At 39.6% G+C, this 25,118-nt stretch overlaps 1 protein-coding gene across 1 annotated transcript; it reads right to left on the bottom strand.

Annotated features, from left to right (window-relative positions):
* Window positions 1-71: 71 nt before the first annotated feature.
* Window positions 72-20,865, bottom strand: LOC140239726 (replication factor C subunit 1-like). Its single transcript, XM_072319549.1, has 20 exons — window positions 20,851-20,865; window positions 20,181-20,358; window positions 18,994-19,181; window positions 18,367-18,493; window positions 17,284-17,450; window positions 16,276-16,590; window positions 15,603-15,782; window positions 14,318-14,431; window positions 13,411-13,729; window positions 12,752-12,849; window positions 11,607-11,828; window positions 8,781-8,918; window positions 7,670-7,765; window positions 6,910-7,008; window positions 6,145-6,296; window positions 4,357-4,474; window positions 3,500-3,645; window positions 2,195-2,408; window positions 1,324-1,557; window positions 72-202 (listed from the first exon to the last, which is right to left on the bottom strand). Exons 1-20 carry the CDS (start codon window positions 20,863-20,865, stop codon window positions 80-82), a joined length of 3,243 nt encoding a protein of 1,080 aa, XP_072175650.1. The 3' UTR covers window positions 72-79.
* Window positions 20,866-25,118: the final 4,253 nt, after the last annotated feature.

Raw genomic sequence — 25,118 nt, 5'->3', positions numbered from 1 at the left:
ATTTCTCCCTCCACAGAAGCAGCTTGATGCTAGGCATAACAGACTGGGGGTGGGGGGGGGGGGGGAATACATACAGAAATCATTTTGACCTGCCCCGCGACTTTGGTTGAGCTTTTCCCTTCATGGGACCTTTGCCCTTTGACCCCTGGCCCTTGCTGGTGGTTGACGATGCCGCTGCTGCTTTTGATGATCCTTTCTTCATCTGCAAACAGGGGAATCAGAAAAGGGCATAGATTAAAAATCATGAAGCATAATCATATGAACTGATTGTGCCCTAGCAAGCAGAATTAAACATTGTTTTTAATACAGAATCATTGAAGTTACGGTTGTATATGCTACAATGTTAAAATGTGTATGAGCATTAAAAGAAAAATAAGTGTCATTAAAAAGGGAAGGAAATTTGCCATATGTCTGTATGACAACTTCTTCTGTTAGTCAAGACCCACAGGTTACAATTTAACTAACTGTGCATTAGACGATACATTATGTACAAAGGATGACTCTTAGACAGAGTCATTCTTTGTACATAAAAGTAGAAGAAGTAGTATTCTGGTACAGCAAGGTCATGGCAGGGTATTCTGCAAAACAATCTGCAAACCCAGTGCAAACTCTACTCATGTCTCCTGTTTGATCAATATTTTGCATTGTTTGATGGCACCTACATTGTATGCAGTTGACTGTGGAAAGGGAATACATGTACTGCCTGGCTGATTTCGCACAGGTGAATCATCAACCCGTCATAACAACCTGTTTATTGCTGATGGGCAAAAGAATCTTGTTATGGGGACATTGAAGATTCTTGGAAAATTGCAGAAGGAACAGGTTGATATCACATCAGTGTAAGTTGTGTTGCTGCTGTTAAATGAAATGATTGCTGACAAAACGGGTTGGAAATTTACACCTCCCTGCAATACAATAAAGGGACGGTAAAGTATTGGTTGAGGCAAGGATTCAGATTCTGATGAAAATTGGTTTTGAAATGGCTGAGATATCCAGAAACAGAGTAAAACAAAGTGCTCCTAATAAAAGGTGGGTCCCACCTTTTATTAGGATTACTTTGTTTTGGATATCTCAGCCATTTCAAAACCAATTGTAATCAAATCAACTTTGAGTTTCTCTTAGAATTATATGCTCTTTATATTTCCTAAGAGGTTTCTCATTATCTCTAAAATTCATCATAAAAAAACGTTGGAAACTTGTCGCACCATCTCAATCTAAACTGTACCATCCCTTTAAGGGTTAAATGTTCTAAAACCGTACCCACAATGTTACCCCCCTTCCCGCTGCCCACAGACATTATGTATTACGCTGTTCTTCCCTCACCTTGACCATGCCTCCGATAACATCCTCCTCCTCCTCGTTATCACTCCCCGCCTCCTCCCCTTGGGTGCCTCCTCCTCCTCCTCCTTCCTCCTCTTCTTCCAGAAGGCCCGCTTCCGTGCCAGCGAGCCCTGCCCCACCTCCTCCTCCTCGCCCCTTCTTCTTCTTCCCGGCCTCGATGGCGTACGGGGTCATGTGACTCCCCTTGTTGTAGGTTCTGGTCAGGGCCGCCTTCACCTGGACAGGACAGCACACACAACACAGTCAAGAGAATTTCTGATGAAATGCTTTTTATCTTTTAGTTTGAGCATGATATTTTATACTCAGCAATGCTGCATTACATCTGCATCACTCTATTCCTTTCAGAACTTATAAAGAATGCAAAATTTGTTTTCAAAATCTGCACCCACTGTTGGACACTGTCAACTGCATAACATAATACAGGACAATCCATGGATAAAAAGAGAAACTTACAATGCAGGGTGGTCCACAACTTGAAATTTGAGTATGTTGCAAGCTCAGAATCGGAGAATATTGCAGAAATGTGCACGGAGTACACATCACCAGCATGTAGTATGTAATATTTTGCAGCTTATCTGTCTTTGTGCTGCTTACTCTTAATGTTCCCTCTCATGTTTTGCACACAAAATCAAAGTACCAGGTAAATTGATGTTTCATGCATGTTTTGCACATGTTTGAATATGTTATAGTTTGAGCTTGTTGCACATTCTTGAGGATGTTGCATAGCATGTTGCTGGCTTTTGATGATGTTGCACAAGAGTTGAGGATGTTGCGCAAGAATTTGAGCATGTTGCAGGAAAATGCTGAAACCCCTTGTGGACCACCCTGTAATGTAAAGAGTTGATCTGTGTACCTTTGAGGGGACCCTTGACATGGGTTCCCTGAAGCCGGAGTACTGGGTGACCTCCAGTAGGCTATCCAGGTCTTCCCTTAGTAGGTCGTAGTCGCACATCAACTGGACAGTGTCCTCCACCCCTTCCGCCTCCCGCTCTATCAGGGGGTCGGTCAGGAACCGCCGGAGGCGTGGCAGATACTCCTGGTTAAGGTCCCGGATGGAGGCTGAAGTCCTGCTCAGTGGAAAGGGGTAGGGGGAGGGTGTAGAAATGGTGGTGGTGGTGGAGGTGGTGGTAGCATTGGTGTTGGTGATGACGGTGGTGGTGGTGGTGATGGTGTTGGTGATGGTGTTGGTGGTGGTGGTGGTAGTGGGGATGGCAGTGGTGTTGGTGGTGGTGGTGATTGTATTGGTATTGGTGTTGGTGATGGTGATGGTGATGGTGGTGGTGATGGTGATGGTGATGGTGATGGTGGTGGTGATGGTGATGGTGATGGTGATGGTGATGGTGGTGGTGGTGGTGATGGTGGTGGTAATGGTGGTGGTGATGGTGTTGGTGATGGTGTTGGTGATGGTGATGGTGGTGGTGATGGTGGTGGTGATGGTGTTGGTTGTGGTGATGGTGATGGTGGTGGTGATGGTGATGGTGATGGTGATGGGGATGGTGGTGATGGTGGTGGTGATGGTGTTGGTTGTGGTGATGGTGGTGGTGGCAGCAATGGTAGCAGTGATGGTGGTGATGAAGGTGGGGGTAGAGGGATGGAGATGGAAATACATTAAGTTGTGAATAGATACATGCATGCAATTACAACCATATACATCTAGATGCATTACAGTTTTAATTAAAGCAAGATACAGGTAGAAAATACCACAATCTGAACAAAAATGCTATTGACAGTCTCTATACCCTAGTAAAATTTTGATTATGAATTGAAGATCCATATATTACTTCCTGTTTAATGATTCACTTTTCCTTCTGTAATGAGTATATGCCTATCAATATTAGTCTACACATATTTCATATCTCATATCTCTCAAAGCTTCCCTTCAGAAACAACAAAGACCGATGAAATACAATGAGAGATCTTTGTGGATACATGTTTGCATGCTCATCTGCAAATAGATCAATTAGTCATGTACGAAGCCAAGTATTTGAATTTCAATGGGGCATGATGTGTATTCATATCAAAACACAAACTCTGAATCATTAAATAGCACAGGAGGCAGCATGTAAACATACATGATTAATAAAAAAAAAAAAACATATGAAAAAAAAAATCATTTATGGTCAAACTTTTCAAGGTACCCTTGTTGACAACAGCCCACCTCATTCTGGTGTGCATCTGCAGCTCTTGTAGGAGACGGAAATTCTTGCCCCTCGTCGAGTTCTTGCCGAGCCAGCTGGGGAAGTTGATCATGTGACCCATGTAACCCTGCAAGGCTGTGCCGGGAATCACACTGGCAAACACAGCCTAGAAAACAGCACAAAGTTCATGTCAGTGTGAGGACAAAAAGAAACACACTAATCCAGCATCAACACTTATGCTGCATGAACAATTACGCAAACTAGCCAACAAACTTGCATAACTAAATCCACATTCAGATGAGGCATTAGCATTCATGTCCATTAAATACCAAGGCATATCATAATGAAACTTTACCGACCAAGGCATATCATAATGAAAACTTTGAAGAGAGAAAAGAAAATAATTTCTCTGAGTTACTTTAACCCTGGTCATAGTCACTATTGATGATAACGACAAACACATGATTTTTTTTAAGCATCAACTACACACGCCCTACTTTCTTGGGAGCCATAAAATTACATGGCAAGTGGAAAGACTGAAACTTTGAATTGTTCTTTGAATGTTACCTCTGCGCAGAGTTATCCACCACCTATATCCACTCGTCTTGCTTCAGTCATTGTTTTCGTATTATCAACTACGAATTTTTGAGAAAACAATGACCAAAGAAAGACGAGTGGCTATATGCGGTGCATGCTTCATGTGCATCCACTGTTTGTAGTCTCGCAGCATCAGACGTATCACTTAGCAAAGACACACCAGACGTTTTGCGTTACAGCAAATATCATGGCTGCATCCTATGACTAGATTATAGGCTGCTGCCTTTCCAAAGAGGTTACCAGATCTTCCTGATTATAAATTGCCCCGGTATCTATGTACCTGTAGTGGTAGCAGTCTCCAGTGCATGCGGGACCTGATCGTCTTCTCCACCAGGTCACTCTGGCACAGACTGTCTGCCGCAATGCTGATGAGGTCAAGGTGCTTCTTGATGTCTCCTCTAGCAGGAAGAAAAAAAAAATCAACATTGCATAAGATTAAAAATAATGTTTGTTGTATCCATTTTCAATCTGACAAGATCATGGCTAGATAGCCCATATCAAACTGAACTAACTGTGCATAGTGGACTTTAGTGATATGCGCTTTATCCATATGGTTTAATAGCTGGTCTTCCATGGAACCGAGTTGGGAGACTTTGGGGTGGACCACTTCATCAGGTTACGCAACCTACTATTTGCAATGAATGAATGAAACATGATCTTTTACATGAGTGGATTGTGAGTCCCTCGCACATGGAACCTCCAGTTTATGTTATTTCTGAGGGATGGTCACATCAACTCAAAGCAAAGATCCCAGGGAAGTCCCGCCATTAATATTAATACAACACAGCAAAGGTATCCATCTTTAAAGGTCCAGTTTACATTTGGGAGCAGTGATTTCAAAAATGTTCAGGATATCACATTTGATGCATGTGTGTGGGTCTGTTGTATCATAAAACATCCTACCGTATGAAATATTTGCAATAAAACCTAAAATATAAGGAGATATCAGGGTTTTTCTCAATAAACCGTAACTGTATACGCTTTAGTCTGGAAACATTTTTGTTATAACTATTGTTCACATTTTGTGTATTTAACAACACTTAACATCGATTATACGGATTCAAATTTTGACAGTGGTTGTTTCTATCCGTAACTCACATTTTAGAACTATTTTAAAGCATTAATGTTGGGTTTTTGTTTCATCTGCAAATGGTAAATTATGCCTTTAACCCTAACTAGGCCGGGCTATTCAGGTAGATGATAGAGCCGGGGGGGGGGGGGGGGGGGCTCCCAGGCCCCCCCTCCGGATCTCGGCCGTCGACCACGCGATCACGACGAAAATTGGCACACGCATTGCCTATGATGTAATCTAAAGTACCATGAAGTTAATTTTTTCAAAAATTATCATTTACACTAAATTATGCTAATTTATGCATAATGATGCATGAAATCAGACAATTTGGTATAAATCACTAAATAAAGCTCAAAACAGGCACATTTTTTGTGTAAATATTCTTTTTAGTGTCCTTAGCAAATGTAAGAGAAAAAAATTGCGCAATCAGAAAAAATTTCCTAAGTATTTTATTGTTTTTTGAATTTCTTATGTATTTCTTTGTTTTTTCGACTTTATGTTTTCCATTGTTTTTTCGATGAAATTTGTCCGTGACATTGTTCCCAACAAGAAAATGCGTTATTTATTGATTTTAATCCATAAAACCCCAAAATAATCAGGCTTTTATGAAATTTGCCTGTAAACACAGTTTGCATTGAAATTGTACACAAATTCACGTTTTTGAGCAATTTTTGGTCTGACATGCACATGCATATTTATGCGCAACTTCGGAACCACACACCTGGGCATCGCAAATTTGGTGTCAAAAGATGCGGGAGACTCGAAAGAAAAAAGTCATGAAACGTCGCGGCAATAGCTTCTCGCGATAGCGATACATCGCGCGAAACGTCAAGGGGGGGGGGCCTCGGAGGCCCCCCCCCCCCCCCCCCCGGCCTAGTTAGGGTTAATCAAACTGAAATTCAAAAAAAGTGATGCAGTTTTACATCTACTAAGTACTCCTGCACTCTAGTAACCAACAGACAGACAATTGAATGGCAGACTCACTACCATACATACTTTGCTTTCTCTGGGACTACACTGAGGTAGTTCTCCTGCACAAAGAGAGGCGCTATGGAGTAGTCGTGGAAGAAGAGGTCAGATTTGTCAATGAAGCTCATGTTCTTCTGATCCTTGGCTGAGAAAACTTGCCTCACAACATCCCAGGGACCCTTGATCGTGGGAGCAAAATAGAGAAATGATAGAAATGCACAATGCAGTCTTCTTAGTTTTCTCTGGCTTATCAAAGATGGTATTTAAAGCCAAAAGCATCATTCATCAAACAAATTTGTACAATAAGTAGGGTTATCATCACTATCATAAAGATCACATCTACAAATTGATAAGGATGATATTCCAATCAGTCCAATTTGCAAACTCATAAGAACACATGAAATCAGGACTCAAATGTTCACAGGAAACAGACAGAAAACATAAGTACCTGAGCTAGATGGACCTCAATTTCATTCATGTATATATGATAAACACAGCTGTTTAATGTTGTGCAGAAGTTCAGTAAATGTACACACATATTTTTGCTTGATATATGTAACACAGATTACGCCGAATTAAAAACGTGCATCAGCTAGGTCATTTGTAATACATAACATGCCCTACACTATCAAACCTCCCAACCATGTCCATGTCGACTGCCAACAAAGCTGTATAAACACAGATAAAATAGCATGGGGGGGGGGGTAGACTTGCTAATCATACACCTTACGATGACGCTCCAACATCACTGCCCATAAAAATCATGGATTAGCTCAAACTCTTCTTCCTCACCAATTTAAGATCCTTCTTGGCATTCTTTGAGTCCGTGTCCATCTGGTCAGCATCCATCTTCTTCTGTCCAGCACTCCACATACTCAAGTTATGTAACACCTGTCAAACAAAATATGGAAGCAAACCAACAGGTACATCAGCATCACATATACAGTACTTCCACTTTTCAGTTCCACACAGACCAGATAGCCTCTACTTGCACTACAATGTGTTGAAGGAGTGTGGGGATGATGATGATGAAGGATGATGAAAAGGTGGTGGTGGTGTTGCTGAAGGAAAGGTGTGGAAAGAAAGGGGGAGGAGGAAAGGAGAAGGGAGTGAAGCAGTAGTTGAAAGGATGGATGAGGTAAGTCACTCTTTAAAACGTTCGTAGACAAATAAAACATGCCATATCCTGCATTGAACATCTTTTCTACACTTCCTGTGAGCAGTACAATGCAGAAACAACACTACTTGTTTCAAAAACTGTAAATCACTGTTTTGGAGCAAGTGTGCAATTTTCATGATCTGACTCATATGCTGTCTTTGTTATTGTCACTTAGCCCTTTCCAATGACTTTGAGGAGTAGCTACATCAGTTAAAAAGTATGCTATGAAGCACTGTTAGGCACTCTAACTTCCAAATGCCACCATAAAGCAGAAGAAACATCATCTGACATCCTCTTTTGGTATTTGTACCAAATTTTGTATTTGTACCAAATGTTGTATTTGTGAAGGGTGTAAAATTCTGCCAGTCAACCGTTAGATCTGACAGATCTCACCTGTCGGACGTCTTGGTTGGCAGCCATGATCATGTTGTCCAGGGAGGCCGGAGGAATCTGGATGCCTTCTTTGTGGGCTATTGACAGCATGGCACCCTGGTCATTGGTATGATGGAAAAAAGACAACTTACACTAACTATGTTTGTTCTTGGTGTCCTGTTTTCATAAATCATACAGTTATGCAGGTGATAACTCTTTTCTATCCTATGACTGTGGCAAATATTCTGGAGATACTCAGATCTTGAATAATCATACGATGATCATTAAAATCTAACACCAAAGGAAATTTAACTGTACAATCAAAATGCTTTAAAATTCTGACAGGAAGACAGGTTCAATTACTGTAAAACGAGGAATGTTCGTGTGCATTTTAATTCCGCGAATTTCGCGAGCGCCAAGATTCGCAAAATTAAAATGCACGCTAAAGTTCTTGTCTAAACTATATGCATTGATTGCCAGAGGCAGTTCGCGAAAATATCATGGCGCAAAAAAGGCCATCAGCTCCAATTCACAAAAAATTCATGTCGCAAATATATCATGTTTTACAGTATGCTATTTTCACGTTCAGTTGATATACATGTATTCAATATATGAATATATGCTTCGCAAACATATTCCTTTCCTGAAATGTATACAAGGCAAATCTATAGCTCACCTGAAGCTTGCTTTGGCAAGAATACTTAATGAATGCCAAATAATTTCTAGCAATAAAAAAAGGGGAACTCAGTTTCACAAAATGTAAGATATGGTACCTGAAGTGACTGAAATTCATTTCAACCAAAAATAGCCATAACACTCGACACAAGCATATTAAACTTGTCAATTGGACTACGCCGTACTCTTGGCAGAAGAAAATCAATGCATACAATGTTAATGCAAATTCCAGGACCAAAAAACACACAGTGTTAATATAATCATTGCACTAGAACTTTGAGATTATAATCTAAGGATCAAGCAATTGCTGGACAGGTATAACATCATTCAAACAATCATATGTTTGACTGCAATATCATTTTAAATCAAACTGTAGCTGATAATCAGATATTCAATCAAAACTGAACAAGTAAGAAAATTGTACAACTTCAAAAGCATCCTGTGGGTGGAGGCTCACCTTAATTTGCTGCACACGTGGTCTCTGAAAGCGAAGGTCAAAACAGTAGTGGACCAAGGAGCGGATCTTGGGGTGGCTGCGGTCATTGCAGATGCAGATGACTGGAATGTGGGTATGTTTGATCATTTGAATCAGTTCCTTAGTGGAAAGAATAAAAAAAGAGAAACTAGAAATGTCGCTACGGCGACTGGTGTATGACTCCGCCATAATGCATGATTCTCCTAATAGGTCTATAGTACAATGTCTTGACAATGTGTGATGACAGTTTCACACAATTGGCAAAATATTAAAATGACAGGTTTGCCACAAATGTGCTGAATGTTCACTTTCCTAGAACTAGGTCCAATTGGATGAATGATTAAAACGTCAGAGTGCAGGTATTTGGGGGAACTGATGATTTTTACTTGACTTTTGACCCTTTTATAAGTTTATGCACTGAGTAATTTTCAAGGTATTGAGAAAAAATATAATTTCAGTATCAAATGGTAAAAATAGTATTATCTAAACCTGGCCTTTGACCTTTGACCTCACAGTTCCAAAGAGAATCACCGTTAGGTAGAACATGCATAAATATGTAAGTTTCATGATAATACCTTGAGTTACTTTTGAGATATGGAGGAAGAAGTGCAATTTAGCACTTTCACTTGACCTTTGACCTTTGACCTTTTGGCAAGAAACTTCCCACAGAATATATATTGGGTTATACATGCATACATCAAGAAAAAAAAAAATCCTTCAGGCAGTGCATAAATATAAGGAAAGTAGGGATATTTTGAGGAGTTGACCTTGTTCTTCGACCCCCCTGACCTTTGACCCACGACCCCCAACTTCCCTAGATAATCACTGCCCATCGGTACAAGCATATATACTAAGTTCCATGAAGATACCTTGAACCATTTGCGAGATATGGAGAAAAACATGAAATTTCAATTTTTTTTTCACAAAATAACCTGTGACCTTTGACCTTTGACCCTGTGACCCTAAAATCCACACAAAGTATTATCCCCCAAGGATATACCCTCATACCAAGTTTGATGTAAAACCACCTCACGGTTCTTGAGATATCGACAAAAACAAAACGGGACGGACGGACGTACGGACGGACGACCCAAAAACATAATGCCTCCGGCCACTTCGTTGGCGGAGGCATAAAAAGAAAAATTAGATATGGTATTATCTGTACAGGTCTTCAAATGCATAAATAATACTACATTGTCATTTTAAGGATGTGTCCCATTCTGTGCAACAATTCTTGTAAATTCTGCAGTCGAACATGTATCCGACAACTTCTGTTCACAATTCTAGGCCAGTTTGCATTCACTTTATATGCACTAAATGCCCGATGCTTTTGATCGCTGCCTAAATAGTCCATGGGCCAGGCCAGATATTGGTACCATCTGAGGTGGCAAAACCTTTTTTGTGTCATTTTGTTTGTCGGGCATAGATATGCTTATCAAGCTATGATAGCATTTCCAAATGAGTAGCTTAGTCATAATAATATCCCTCTATTTCTGAATCGAGACTAACCGCTATACATAAGAAGAGAACTGTCTTCTGTATGTTCACAGGTGTTCTGTTGTAAACGCGGTAGGCTTAGTTTTTATTCAAGGCAGCAAAGGGAATATCCAAAGGCTATGATGTCCACAGCGCTTAGTCTTTATTCAAGACAGCGAAGGGAATATTCAAAGCTTATAATACAGTGTATATCCCTTTATCTAAAAACAACAACAACAAAAAGAGCAATTCCTCGTGAATTTTACCGTATTTTTCAATTATTTATCATTTCCCGGTGAAAAAGCTACGGTGAAAACGCTAATACCACGCCAATGTCGCTTTATTTCCATCCAACAATGAAAGATAATGCAAAAATAATGTACCGGTACACTACAATACATTATAATAAATAATATTGTAAATGAACAGAGATTTTTGTTTAAAACTGATGTATTTGTTGAGAGGGTAGTATAAAAGCAGTATAGATAATCCCTTTTGTTAGGAACTTTAGATATGATGATGGTACATTGTTCTAGATAAAGACTAAGCACACCGCGTGGCAGCTGTGGACATCATAACCCTTTTGATATTCCCTTCGCTGCCTTGAATAAAGACTAAGCGCACCGCGTTTTTCAACAGAACACCTGTGGACATATAGAAGACAGTACTCTTCTTTGTATAGCGGTTAGTTTCAATTCAGAAGTATAGGGATATAAAAACGAGACCAAATTGGTTAAAAATTCATTTATTATGACTAAGCTACTCATTTGGAAATGCTATCATAGCTTAATAAGCATATCTATGTCCAACAAACAAAATGATACCAAAATGGTTTTGCCACCTCAGGTGGTACCAATAACCCATTTTTCGGGTCTTGGCCCATGGACTAAAAGAGGTCTGCAATTTTGAGTAATGTTTCATCAGCACCACATGACGCTTGTTACTTCTTTTTCCCCCTTATATATCAGGTGATCCTGAGTCTGTGGTAACAATATACCAAAACCATGGTCCAAAACACCTTAACAAGTGATTCTCCGTGGCTGCACCCCATAAAAAGTTACTAAGAAAACAACTCTTGCCCCAGTGGTAAATGTCATGGTAACAACTAGAATCCTGCTTCCTGATTGGCTGTTTCTGCAAGATGTAGCTTTTATGAAATGAGACCTGGGGCCTGTCGCATCGAAGTTTTTAACGGAGAAAAGACTTTGGTAACTCAGATTAGTATGATACCGCCATTGACTTCAACAGAGGAAAAACTCTGTGAAAAGTCAACCAATGCTTTCTCAGGAAAAAGTTTTTATGCAACAGGCCCACAAATTTTTCAATCCTCACCTGGATCCCTCCCCTGTCCTCGTTGCCCGCCACACCGTCCACCTCATCCATGATGAGGCAGTGTCTCTGCTTCTGGTCCTTGGCTGACTTCTCCTTACTTGCGGCCGCTCCCCACATCACGCTCAGCGACTGGTTGTCGAGGAACTCGGAGACGGCGCCCTGCAGCGTCTTCTTGCTCCGCGAGTCGCTGGCGTTCATCTCCACGTAGCTGAACCCAGTCTCCTATAGAGTCAGGGCAATGGCGTGAGCAGACACAAAAGCCCTTGCAAATTCATTTCACAAACACGTTTGGGTCTTCCACTGCAACACAAATATTCTCCCGGAAAACCATAACCATCTGTGATACTTCCTTACCACCCCTATGACTCTTCTCCATTGCCAGTTGAGTAGAGAGTCCTTTCTGTACATCAAAACTTGGCGGCTGAAAGTGCACCAACAAATGTCTTTTTGTACTATACAATTTACTGAAATTAATCTAATTACTGGAAAAGTGGAAATTTTCGAGGTGTTGAAAATTCATGTATTTTGCGCAACTAGAGACTTGCCCGCATAGTTTTGCTTGCTATATGTTCCAGTAGTTAATGTTTTGATTTCACGGAATTAAAAATGTGCAAAAACTCTTCTTGACGGGCTGAGCGTGAAAAATTACTGTATATGCCAAATATTTCGCGAGGTTTTTATTTCCGCAAATTTCCTGAGTCAGGTGCTATTTGCGAAATCAAAGACACACGAAAATATTGACTCTGATCCCAATGTGAATGTGATGTACATGTGTACTCTTCTCTGCTCAATACAGGACTCCACAATCCCGAATTAAACCACTCGTGAAATTGTCGGGAATTCCTGATTCACGAAAAATATGGCATGTACAGTAGTCATGCCAAAATATCCACTTTTACAGTGTCATACTACAGTCATTAATACTACTGTCACTTCTAACACTGCTGGCCTCTTCCCATACAAATAATTCACTGCATGATGTCAGAAAGGCAAAAGTAGCGATGCAAAAGGGTTTAAGCTGTCATGTACATCCATTTTCCAGTTAATCTCTATAGCAACACTCTGTTTTCCTTATTGACAGAAAATCTAAGCAATGAGGTGAAAAATACGCCTACAACATATGCAAAACCTTCGGCAACTTATACCTGACACACAAGCTGTGCTGTCGTGGTCTTCCCGACTCCAGGTGGACCCGACAGGAGTGCAGCCCGAAATGAGAATCCGTCATCTCGATTAAACTTGGCTGTAAAAAAATGTAAGGGGAAAGAAGGAGCAAATTCAAGAGAGGAAGATGATAACTTTACCTTGCAACATAAAAACCTTTAAAAGTTCCATCACAATAGCAAGAGTCAAGCACAGTCGTAGGCAAGGACTGAAAAAGTGTGGGAAGATCCGAGCAGCTCAATCTTTGTCTACATTGTACCATTACCAAGCATGCAAATATTAGTCAGATCTCTGTGCACCATACTCACAAGAATGACTAAGTAGATCACTCATATACATGGTGTAACACATATCAATATAATAAATACAAATAGATATATCATTTAATCAATCTATCTATCCATCCATCCATCTCCATTCCTCTCTGTCACCTAGATATATTGATGCAAAATGAAGCGTATTTCCACATACGGTATGATTAAGTTTCACATACCTTACTTCCTAAATCAAACATCTATGTCCCAAGGCATAAAAGACTGGCAATTAATTCTGCAAAATAAACCACAAACACAACAAAAATAACAAAATACAGTGTATACTGTATACATTTCTTCTTTTCTGTGGACAACGATTAAATTACCCTTCTCTTTATTTCTGCCATAGTTGTTATCATGCCACATCGTCAGCCACTTTAAGAGCTTCTTGGCGTTACTCCTGTCACCCTGCTGTCCAATGATACTCTTCGTACTGGCCGGCTTGTACTTGTCCACCCACATTTGTGTGGCCACTCCTGATTGGCCGGCTGGTGGCACGGGCTTGGGACTCTGGGCGGGCTGGCTCTCGACCTTTGACCGTGATGTCGATGGCACTGAATGTTCTTGTTTAAGTACAGGCTTGCTTGAGTCTTTCTTTGGTTCCCTTTCAGGCTTCGATTTCTCAGCCTCTCTTTTCTCCTCCTTCTGTTAGAGGTTAAACATGAACAACGGTTGATCAAAAATAAAGCAATCATATAAATTCTATCAGAAATGAGATCACAGCCAGAGAAAGCGAGTACGGCTAACACATCAGTATGGATTGTACTGATATTTGCATTGCAGTAGAGCATTAATGTGTTCATACCTGTATGCTTTTAAGGGACAGGACGTTAGGTTTACAGAGAGAAAGAAATATGGACTATATGCTTTTAGCATCTGTCTTTAACAAATTGAGCTTTTGATTATGCAAGGAACCACTCCAACTCCACTTTATTGTAAATCCTACATTCAACAGCGCTCCTTCATATTCCTTTCGTCTATGAGATTTTATGACAGTATTCTACGTAGCAAGAATAACAAAGAAAAAATATCGGCAAAATTTACCATCTCATACTTTTCATATACATATATTTCAAGAAACTGAGAGTTCAACTGACTCAGAATTTGGAATTATTTTAGAACTTTGGGAACACACAACTCTTTCCATTATTGAACTATGTTGAAATCAGACAACCTTCTCTGGTGTGCCATACTCAGTACCTTCACTAAATAAATAAAACTCAATGGAATTACCTGACTCTTGGTCTGTGATGTCTGCTTCTTGACCTTTGACCCCTTGCCCGGCCTTGACTCTATGAGCTCATAGAGCTCGTCTTCCTGGATCTGAGGTATCTTGAAGCCCTGCGCCTGATTCCATACGTACAAAAATACTGTATATGGAGTTGGCAACATTACAACTACTTAACAGAATAGAAGAAGTAGAAGAGAGAAGTGAGTGGTAGCAATGATAGCAATGGGAGGTGTTGTAGTAGTGGTAGTGGTAGTAGTAGTAGAAGTAGTAGTAGTAGTAGCAGTTGTAGTAGTAGTAGTAGTTGTTGTTGTTGTAGTAGTAGTAGAAGTAGTACTACTAGTACTACTAGTGGTAGTTGTAGTACTAGTACTAGTTGTAGTAGTAGTAGTAGTAGTAGTAGTAGTAGTAGTAGTAGTAGTAGTAGTAGTAGCAGTTTTAGTAGTGGCAGTAGTAGTAGTAGTGGTAGTACTACTAGTGGTAGTAGTAGTAGTAGTACTAGTGGTGGTGGTGGTAGTAGTAGTAGTAGTAGTAGTACATGTAGTAGTGGTAGTAGTAGTAGTAGTAGTAGTAGTAGTAGTAGTAGTAGTAGTAGTAGTGGTAGTAGTAGTAGTAGTAGCAGTAGTAACAGTACTAGTAGTAGTAGAGGTATGTTGTAGTAGTCAAAGTTGTGGTAATAGTTGTGGTATAGTAGCATAAATGCTACTACAAACATCTCTCGCCATCTTCAAAAAAAAAACATCTAAAAATTCACTTGTTTCATTAAATGTTAGTAATTCAACGGGAAAGCATTTTGAACATGTGCGTTCATGGAAAATGCACTACATAAATGTATTATCATTACCATCATTATTATCATTTGTCATTATTATTGTTATTATTACTACTAATAGATGTGTAATAATAGTAGAAAGGATTACTAAATATAGATTGCAAATCCCAAAGATAGTGGTGCGCCCAAGAAGAAAGGGACAAAGGTAAAAAGGGGCACATGAATATGTAAGACGAGACCTTGCTCATAATTTCATCAATAACTGGTCCCATTTATCTAAATCCGTCTTGACATCCACTTCTAAGCACACAAATTCTCTTGTTATAAGAAAACTGTATCCTGTTCTTATACCACACTGATAATTCAATGAAGCTGAAAAGGCACCTATTAAATCAAAAGTAACTGATGATCTTCACAAGAGTGTAAACAGAGCTTGCACAATTTAAGACAAATATTATACTTGCACACTAGATGGTATAAAAGATTAAGTTAGAAAATGCATGGAACAACAATCTCACCTTAGCAACCTTAGCCTCACCCGGGTCACGCCCGACAACAAGATGAGTCGTCTTCTTGCTGACACTGCCCGTGACACGCCCTCCATACTTCTCCACGAAGGCTTTGACCTCGTCCTTATCAAAGTATTCCAGGACACCGGTGATGACGAAGGTTAGCCCCTCCAAACATCCTTCCTCACCCTGGAGGAGTAAGATATAAAAGTCTCTTTCTATACTCCAATCTCACAACTTTGAAACGATTCTCCTGTCACTACAACATATCATAAAGCAGAGTGAGCCACTCAAACAATTTCTTGTGTCTGGATTATACAATGGTCAGAGCACACTCAACCTGCCAATCAGATAAAACCCATGAGTTAACATAACATGCATAGGTATTGCTTTAAACTTGGATGACTTCTTTAGAACTAGTTACCATGGCAACAAGTGCATATCACTGCAGCAGTGTGTGTCTTGCATTTTTAATTAAGAGGAATTTTGTGAATGTTAAGACTGAATAAAATCTTTCATCAGCACATTGTGCACAAAAAAGGTGGAAAAAAAAAAAGAATGTGTTCTGGGGGAACAAGCATCGAAGACTTGCTGAAAATGTGACCATTTGCTGGCAAGAAATTTGTAAAGCTGGCATGGCAAAGTTGGCAAAAAGTTGACTAACTCTGCATATTGTTTGTACCTGTGGCTCATCTCTGGCTCCTAGAGACCTCGGCCCTTCTCGGGTGAGGTAGCTTCTGTAACCCGGGTTCCCCTTCTTCTTCTCGCCATCTCCACTGGCTGAGCTCTTTGCCGTGGGCGTCGCCTTCTCCGCCTTCTGTTTGGGTGGGGACACAATCTCCTTCTTCTCCCTCAGTGGTGGGGTTTTGGATTCTTGGCGTGATTTGCTTGGTGTCCTCGAGGTCTCGATCTTACTACTTGAGGATTTAGTGGGTGTAGATCTGGATGATTCCCTCTTGGCTGGGCTTGCTTTGGCTTTTCGCTCATTTCCATTGACCTGGATCATGATAATGACAATGGAAGATAATCATTACGGTGGTGGAGATAATGGTGACAATGATGACAATGAGAATGATAATATCTACTGTCATCAGAGTCATCTTTATTATGAAACCTTAACAGCTCTTCCTGAGTGATGTTCTATTCTCATGTTTGCATATTGGGCATACATAAACTGACAAAAAAAGTACTTAGGAAGCCGTTTCGAACGAAATTGGAAAACATGATATTCTGCAATGCTCTTCCTCAAAGAGTGATGGCACTGATTAATACTACGAATATATGTATGTACATGTCTATAAAGGGATGTGCAGAAAGATGAATGCGTGTAAATCTTTATGTAGGAAATTCTGTGTACAAAGCAACAAAAAAAGCAAACACAAAAGCTTCATCACACGGAGTTGCTAATTTGTCTTACTCTCTAAATATCACAATTCATAACTTATTTATGTGTCCATTTTAATCCTGTTCCTTGTGTCATGATCACCTTTTCATGCAAGTTTCATTCAAATCTGTTTACAACTTTTCAAGTCATTTTGCAAACAGGCAAACCAACGCCGATGATCCTCCCTTGGCAGAGGTAAAAAATGGAGACTTGCACACAAACTACACTGTTATTCTCATGCACTTGGATTTATAAACATGACAAAATGCCTCAGAAAAAAAAAACAATAAATAAATAAAGACCCACCTTGCTCAGCTGTCTATCTCCTGAAGGTGTATCTCCAACCGCTGCTGGTTCTGCCTGCCTCTTCTTCTCCTTGGGAGGGCCTCTCTCGGGGGTCTCCGGGACCCTGGTCTTCTCAGCCCTGGCCTTGGCTGCCAGCTTACTGGCCAGGCCGCCACCTCCCTTGCTGGCTGCTGCAGTGAGTGGACGTTGGCCAAGTGTAGGAAATGGACATACAATGTAAGCATGAATGATTTTACTATGATCTCACACATCTCACACACAAGAACTGAGGTAGGGGGAATATATTTGTGTGTCATAGGCCACCTTGCATCTTGTGATTCACTGCTGACTCTGATACTGACGATATTAGCAGGATACAATGTGACAGACAAGGAGACCATGCTTGAAGTAGAAAGCTAAGCTAAGGAAATAGACTATCATGAAATATCACATAGCATGATGTGCCATGGCATTTCCTGCTCACTGTCTTATTTTTGTTAGTTTTGTTCTTGTGATCATAATGACACTTTCTCATCCATTTTTTTTTTTTCCATTTACAGTGCAATTCATATTACCCACAAAATTTTTAATAAGCAAATCCATTGTGATAGTCTTAAATCTGGCATACATTCCCAGACAATGACAACTGCATGCCAATGGGATTAATCAATTACAGAACTTAAATTCTTTCTCATTTGTAGCAAGTAGAGACGCATATTTTTCTCATAGTAGATAAACAGTTTCTGATATGATATTATTATGATTATCTACATGGCTTATCACATAAAAAGTAGAGAATATTTTGAGAACTGCACAAGACAACAATAAATATCAGATTAAAATGTAATATATAAAAACAAATGAGTGATAAATTTCTCCAATCACTATTGAATATCAACAGGAAAGTAGAGAACAGCATTTTCAATGCAGTGCCAACATAAGTACAAATGAAATTAACTGACTTGGTCATAGCAGGTGATCCTTTCACGATTATAAAACGATCGTGACCACTCTGCAAGACTTACATTCCCTGCATCTTGTTACGAACTGACATTTTACCATCAGAAAATGTGAGTGTGAACAAGGATGCTAAAGTAAACATACCAGGTTTCGACTGCCTGGACGGCGCGCTCTCATTATCAAGCATCTTCAGGGTTTTCTCAAAGTCGTCATCCTCATGCTGTTCCAAGTCGAGACGAGGTCTCTTGGCGTTGCTGTTGATGTCCGAAGACTGTGTGCCCAAAAGAAACAGACATTTGTCAGACTACTCTTTATTTGAAATTCACCTCATTGTATCACATTCATGTGCAAAACTTTGAGGCCATGGTATACACTAATTGACAAGTTGAACTAAACAAGGAAAATTTGAAATGTATATTTGGCTATGTGTTTCTGCCTAACAGCTCTAACAAACTGTCTTATAAATGAAGGTGAATGAATCAATGGCTCTGAAAACTTACAACTATGTACAGAGTTAGAGCCAGGTCAAGCCATGACCTCAAATCATTCCTCTTACTATGACAGAATTGGCAGCATCCTTTGAAAACTTCATCTTGACCCTTATAAATATTTTATTCAATATTTCATACATTCTCTTTCAAGTGGCCTCCTCATGCATGAAAAAAAAAAAACCAAAGCAAAACTCTGGGAAAAAAAGAATGATTGATACATTTCTGGTCATCATGTAAACTAAGTTAATCCAATGCCTCAGAGCTCCAGGAACTGTAGTACCTCTTTCGATTTTGGCTGGGCCGTCTTCTTGGTAGACCTCTGGACAGGAGATGTGCCGAAGAAAGCTTCAAGAGTGATGGGCTTGGTCTTGGTGGGTGACGGAGTCGGCAGCTTGGACTTGCCCTTGGAGGACTTGGTAGTACTGGCAGAGCTTTTGGGTTTGCTGGGTTTGACATCCTCATCGGAATCTGGAATGTATGTTGTTGATTGAGACAAATAGAACCATTTGAACATGATGTAATTATGTCACAACACATTATATCATATAATGCCATCATTTCTTGGATTCGGACTTGTGAAACACTCACAAGTGGTTAAAAATGATGGTCAACGTCAGCCGGTCGTGTAGCGATGGATTTGAGAAGTGAGTCTTTAAGCAACTTTTGATTAGCAAAGACAACAATAGCCCAACTCCAAAGACAGTAATTATAGCTTTATTTACTTAAAAAAAAACATACAAAATATGCTGTATACAGTATGCCCACAACAGATCCTCTTAGATTCAATGTTGTCTTGTAAGTAGATGTTGCCATACACTAAGTCCTGAATGTGTACGGTCTGACATGTTTGAGTCACCTCAAAATAATTTGATTCTTACACCAATTTCATAACACAAACTCTTCTGATCGAAAAATCCCCACAACTCCAACACCTTTTGGATATAAATGGAAAAATCAACCACACAAATATGCAATGTGCATTTGCAACGAAAACCCTACACCACAGTCAAAATAGAAATGATCTGTTACAAATATCTTGATTGATATACACAGCAATTGCCTGATACATGATGCACCTGCTTTTTTGCCTGGTCCTTCACACTGATTACACACACACACTATCTGAAATATAGCCATTGGCTGTTGTTGGTAACAATGAATTATAAAAATGTGTGAATGAGCATTTAAAATAAAATGTGAGAGAAATTGTTAGTCTCATAAAAATAAAAATGTTTTTATCAGGGGAATGGTTTTAATGGAGAGCACTCGATTCTGGATGCTTATGTGTGAAAGGAAAAACAAATGGATACCCAAAGAAAAAAAAGAATAACAAACTTTTCAATGGTATTTCTCTCATTATTCTGTTCTGCTCATCGATTGCAAAATTAAAGTGAGTTAGACTCAGGAGTTAATCAGCTGAGGCTGTTTGTTGGTTTATCAGCAGTGAGAACCGTGATGAAGCCATACCAGAGTCGTAGATGATGTTTGACTTCTTCATCTTTGTGGCTTGGCGCTTCTTCTCCGAAACGAAGTCATCCCCGTCGTCGCTACTGTGCTTCCGTTTGCCATGGCCATTGTGCTTGGCCGACCCTGACCCTGCCCCTGGCTTTGATTTACCCTTAGGGCTGAAGAAAGTGCGGATATCCTGCACAAAATGGAAAGAGAGAGAGAGAGAGAGAGTGGCAAAGGGAGGTCATCACTACTCACAATATAAATCAGGCAAAGTCAGTCAGCACTGCTATGATTGACACAGATCTGGTGAAAATCTGTCACGAATGCTGTACAAACTTTGCACTCAAAACTTTCAGAAAGCAAACATCAATCTGCTTGGGGGGAATATCAATTGCCCCTCTCTCATCTCTCTCTGTTATCGATCACATTTGTTGCTCAACCTCATCCCATGAAGCAAATTTCAGAATTTGGACATTCATTTAGCCTGAACTTTGAAATTGTGACTGCTCTACAGAATACCGGTACTTAAATGATGTGCAGTTGTCATCACTCAAAAGTCAACCAGCTTAACTACTAACTTACGGTATCTGCATGTACGGTCAACTGTCACAATTAGAGTTAGACCATGTCTCTTGATGCACCCTCCGACTGTCAGATAGATAGATACACCGACTATTCATCTCACCTCATCATCATTCATCATTCCACAGTGGCACAGAGTTGTCTGTGCTGTGCCTGTGCAAGTGGTCTTCACCGTAATACATTCATGTGATATGTCAGCCTGACCAGACACTTGTGTACAGCAACAGCCTGTGTATAGTTAATGATGTATAGACCTCTACTTCGCTATGTAGCTGTATAGTGTAACGTTAGCTTGTTTGTAGACTACTTCATCAACAACACAAATTACAACTTTGAATTGAAGCATTTGCCTTGCCAAAATTGCAGAACCACAACCAAACAAGGCATGCATTTTTACACCTGATACGGTCTTGGCCATAAATGGACTCTATGAAACTTTAATTCTTTGTTTTTGAAAATCAAATTAGAACCCAAGTATTAGGTACCTAACTGTAGTGTTACTCCTCTAGCTAAACACTGCTAAAATACTAAATAGACAAAAAGCATAGACAATATTTTATGCTAACGTTATTCAATGCAACTGATTGACAAATTGCCCTACATCGACATAGAATTCTAAATAAGTATTATTCATTAAAGTCTACGAAATCAATAATAGTAGAACTTCTAGTATTAGTACAATGTACTTGTCCAAAAGCTACATGACAAGGTCAAGGGGAACAAGACAGGGTACTGGGTAGATTAGACAAATTAAGCTTGTTGACATTACCATCGACTCGTCCGCGTTTTTCACTTCGATCGAGATGGAACCTTCAGTCTTCACGAGAAAAGCATCTTTCAGAAGCAAACACAGATGGACCTGATCTTGTCACTGTCGAGTAATTAGTTGTGAAACACAGCGCAGTTGTAACCTTGTTTACTGACTTTCTGTCCTAACACTTTAAATGGACAATTCGTCGAAAAAAAAAGTTATGGTGATAGTGAAAGAATGTCGATGTTGGCAGCGGGTACAATGTACTGTGCTCTGCAGTGAAGGAAGGACCTGTCCGAACGGATCATGAGCGCGAGCGTAACGTAAACATGCATGCTCACATCTCAGCTCTCTTCGTATCGAGGTCCTGGCAGCTGCGCTTACACCATGTACACGGCAGGCGCTAGCACGTTCGCGCTGGCGCGTTCTGTTCATTTTTCGCTGTGGGCACATCCAACGTCACACATCATTGGCTAATTCGTTCCGAGCGAAAATGGGTCACCTGATTGTTACAGACGGTCACATGGTCCTGTGCGGTGACATAAGTTTGACACTCGAGTTAGGAAAGATAAAAGAGAAAAATGATAAACTCTCTCAGAACTGCGATGATGAAAATTCATCGGACATCTCATGCAACAAAGGTAAACTAGCAAAAATCATGTTTCAGAGATCGAAGCAGGGAAGACAAGCTGAGCAATACTGGATTGGGCGTTGGGGAAGTCAGATTTTTCCCTAAAAACGAGTTCCTGTTTTGTTCCTTTAAACCCAATTTTCACTGCGCCCACCATATACTTCCTATAGGCCTTTAATTGTAGTCGCGACTCTACTCACCTGCAAGAATATTTCATTATCATCAAAAAACAAGTGAAATAAACTCACCTCACTATTTGACGGCTGTGGGCGAATATTTCGAGGCATCACATGATGACGTCAGACACTCATTAGAAAAATTCTAAGTTGTTTATACATGAAAACCTTCTTCATTAGAATCCCTACATATCTGCCTCCGTTTTCTCCTTATACGTCATGGAATATCTGACTGTCTCCAAATCCCCATTTTGCCCCCGCGCCTCTCTCTCTACCTCCCTCTCGTTGCCAATTCTCTCACCCACTCTATCTATCTATGATCTATCTATCTATCTATCTATCTATCTATCTTTCTATCTATCTATCTATCTATCTATCTATCTATCTATCTATCTATATATCTATCAAGATATCAATCTATAGCTACTCTAATATCTACCCTTTTATGTATCTATCTACCTATTTATCTATCTGTCTATGTTTCTACCTATCTTTCTATCTATCTGCCTATCTTTATATCTATTCATTGATTCATCTATCTATATATCTATCTATATGTCTATCTATCTATCTATCTATCTATCTATCTATCTGTACCTTTCTGTCTTTCTATCTAACTATTGATCTATTTTCTATGGTATCTATCTATCTATCTATCTATCTATCTATCTACTCATCTATCTATCTTTATTTCTTTCTCCTTGTTTCGTCCATGCATGTTCAGTCACACGACAGCTGCTGTAGCATCCAGGGGCGCCACCAGTGGAGCGAAAAGAGATCATCTGTTCCGCCAATGGCATGCGGAATTCGCTATTTTGTATACCACATAATACTGTTAACTCCTATGAAGAAGATAGTCAAGCAGTCTCGTGCGGTGACTGGTATCTGTCTGCATCCATCCTTGCCTTGTGTGCGTAAGTGAGTGTGTGTCCACTGTATAGACATACACTTATTTCTATGTCATATAACTCTTTGTCTCTAGTCGAAATGTAGGCTACTCCGATCCTGGATTCGCCGGCGAATTTTTCAACATAAGTCTTACAGAACAACCCCAATTTTTTTTTTGTTTACCGTCGCAAGCTCCTTGTGATCACCCATTATTTCTGTGGATGACGTTTGACAGTTTCATTCACAAGAAGGCATCTACATACGCGGAACCCACTGCTTTGCCACTTTATAAGCGATAAAGTGGGTATACAACACATTAAGTACCTCGTGTCCTTCCAAACAGTACAGGTCAAGGTTATTAGAGTATCACCGACAGTAATCGATTTGAGTGTGCCCAGGAGAAAAAAAAAAAAAAATCTCTTTTCGTGTTTCGGAGAAGCAACATTTTGTCGTCCAGTGGAACCACACAAGAAGGCCAGGACACTCACTGCTCTGACTACCAAGAGAAAGTCTTCATTTTCATCCCCCTGAGACAACAGATATGACTTCAGAGAAGTAAGTTATTTTCATCGATTTTCTCAGGGAACGAAGTACACTTATTACTTCTTTATTGGTACATCAAATTGGTAATGAATGTATTATATACATGAGAAGAACAATCCAATTCTATCATGATATTGAATTCTTACTTTGACTTCAAAGTTGATCATAATTGTCAGGCTCAAATATTTACCTGCACTAATCCAGTTAGGTAAATGTACATGCATTTTCTGTAGAGGAATTCCAAAGAAATTCCAAAGGGAAATAAAGTTCAATAATGTTTGAAATAGACTGAATGAACCTTAGTTTAGTTTGACTTTCACCGAAATGAAAGCTCCTTAGTATAACAAAAATATTCCAACAGATGGTGGCTTATGACGCACATTTGAAAGCTCTTAAACGAGATTGCCCTTGGAACAATAAAGCCAGATAACTGAGAGAGAGGATAAATATATAAAAGAAGAAGAGATTATACATAAATATAGAGAGGGGTGAGACGGAAAGAGAGAAACATAATAGAAAAAGGCTGGCCTGAAGCATCTTTCCGCTCTACCTGTGAGGTTCGAAGTTAATCCTAATGACTCATACTCTGTCTCTCCAAGCGAAAGAAGAAACGCATAAAATGAAAAATAATGACGAGAAACTAAAACAAGTAAATTTTGAGATAGCATTATCACAACGAACAAACAAATTCATTGTAACATTAATTGCCACAAAAGATACAAACGGAGAATAAGAATGAAATGGAAGAAGAAATAAGAATGTATATGAATTATGTCAGTTCGCCTACAATGAACGCGATGAAAAACGGTAATGAGGAAAACATCCTTGAAAATATATAGGCCAAATATAGAGCATTATAACGTATAGAGTGAAGATTTAGGGCTTGTCCACTTCATGATTCTGGCGGAATATGAGCAATCGATTTCCCTCGTAGTTGACTGATACGTTCTTAAGGCATAACGTGTGTGTAATTGTGCATTAGTATGTACGTTTGTACATGTGGTAGTTTATGTGTATGTTTATCTGCATGTGTTTGCTTGTGGGATGCATTTCCTCATCAGAGGAGCCGACAAGCCTGACCGTTCTTAACAATATGTAATTACAATAATTATTGTTATCACTTCGGTAGAATGAAAACTTTTAATGCAAGCGTCTATGTAATGTTATCATGTTTACCAACAGAGATATGAAGAGATACATTTCATTCATTAGAAATAAAGATATGGGGAAACTAACCAATAGTATGTAATAGTATTATAGTAAAATTGATGCACGGACTTGTTGAAGAACAGCCCGTGGCTGAAACAAGTGACCGTGTGGAAATAAAATAAAATGAAATGAAATGAAATATGTATGTAATATATGATAGAAAATCAGCAAAG

This window comes from Diadema setosum, chromosome 16 (genome assembly GCF_964275005.1).
Source record: "Diadema setosum chromosome 16, eeDiaSeto1, whole genome shotgun sequence".
Taxonomy (NCBI): domain Eukaryota; kingdom Metazoa; phylum Echinodermata; class Echinoidea; order Diadematoida; family Diadematidae; genus Diadema; species Diadema setosum.
The sequence above is the reverse complement of the archived record's forward strand: the minus strand, read 5'-3'. Positions and strand labels throughout refer to the sequence as shown.

Bases quoted from the DNA above. Each gene is read 5' to 3' on its own strand.
- LOC140239726 (XM_072319549.1), bottom strand. The intron at 19,182-20,180 runs GTATGGCTTCAT...CATACATTCCAG, and splicing joins AAACATCATCTACGACTCTG to ATTCCGATGAGGATGTCAAA. The intron at 8,919-11,606 runs GTGAGGATTGAA...CTTTCCACTAAG, and splicing joins AGGACAGGGGAGGGATCCAG to GAACTGATTCAAATGATCAA.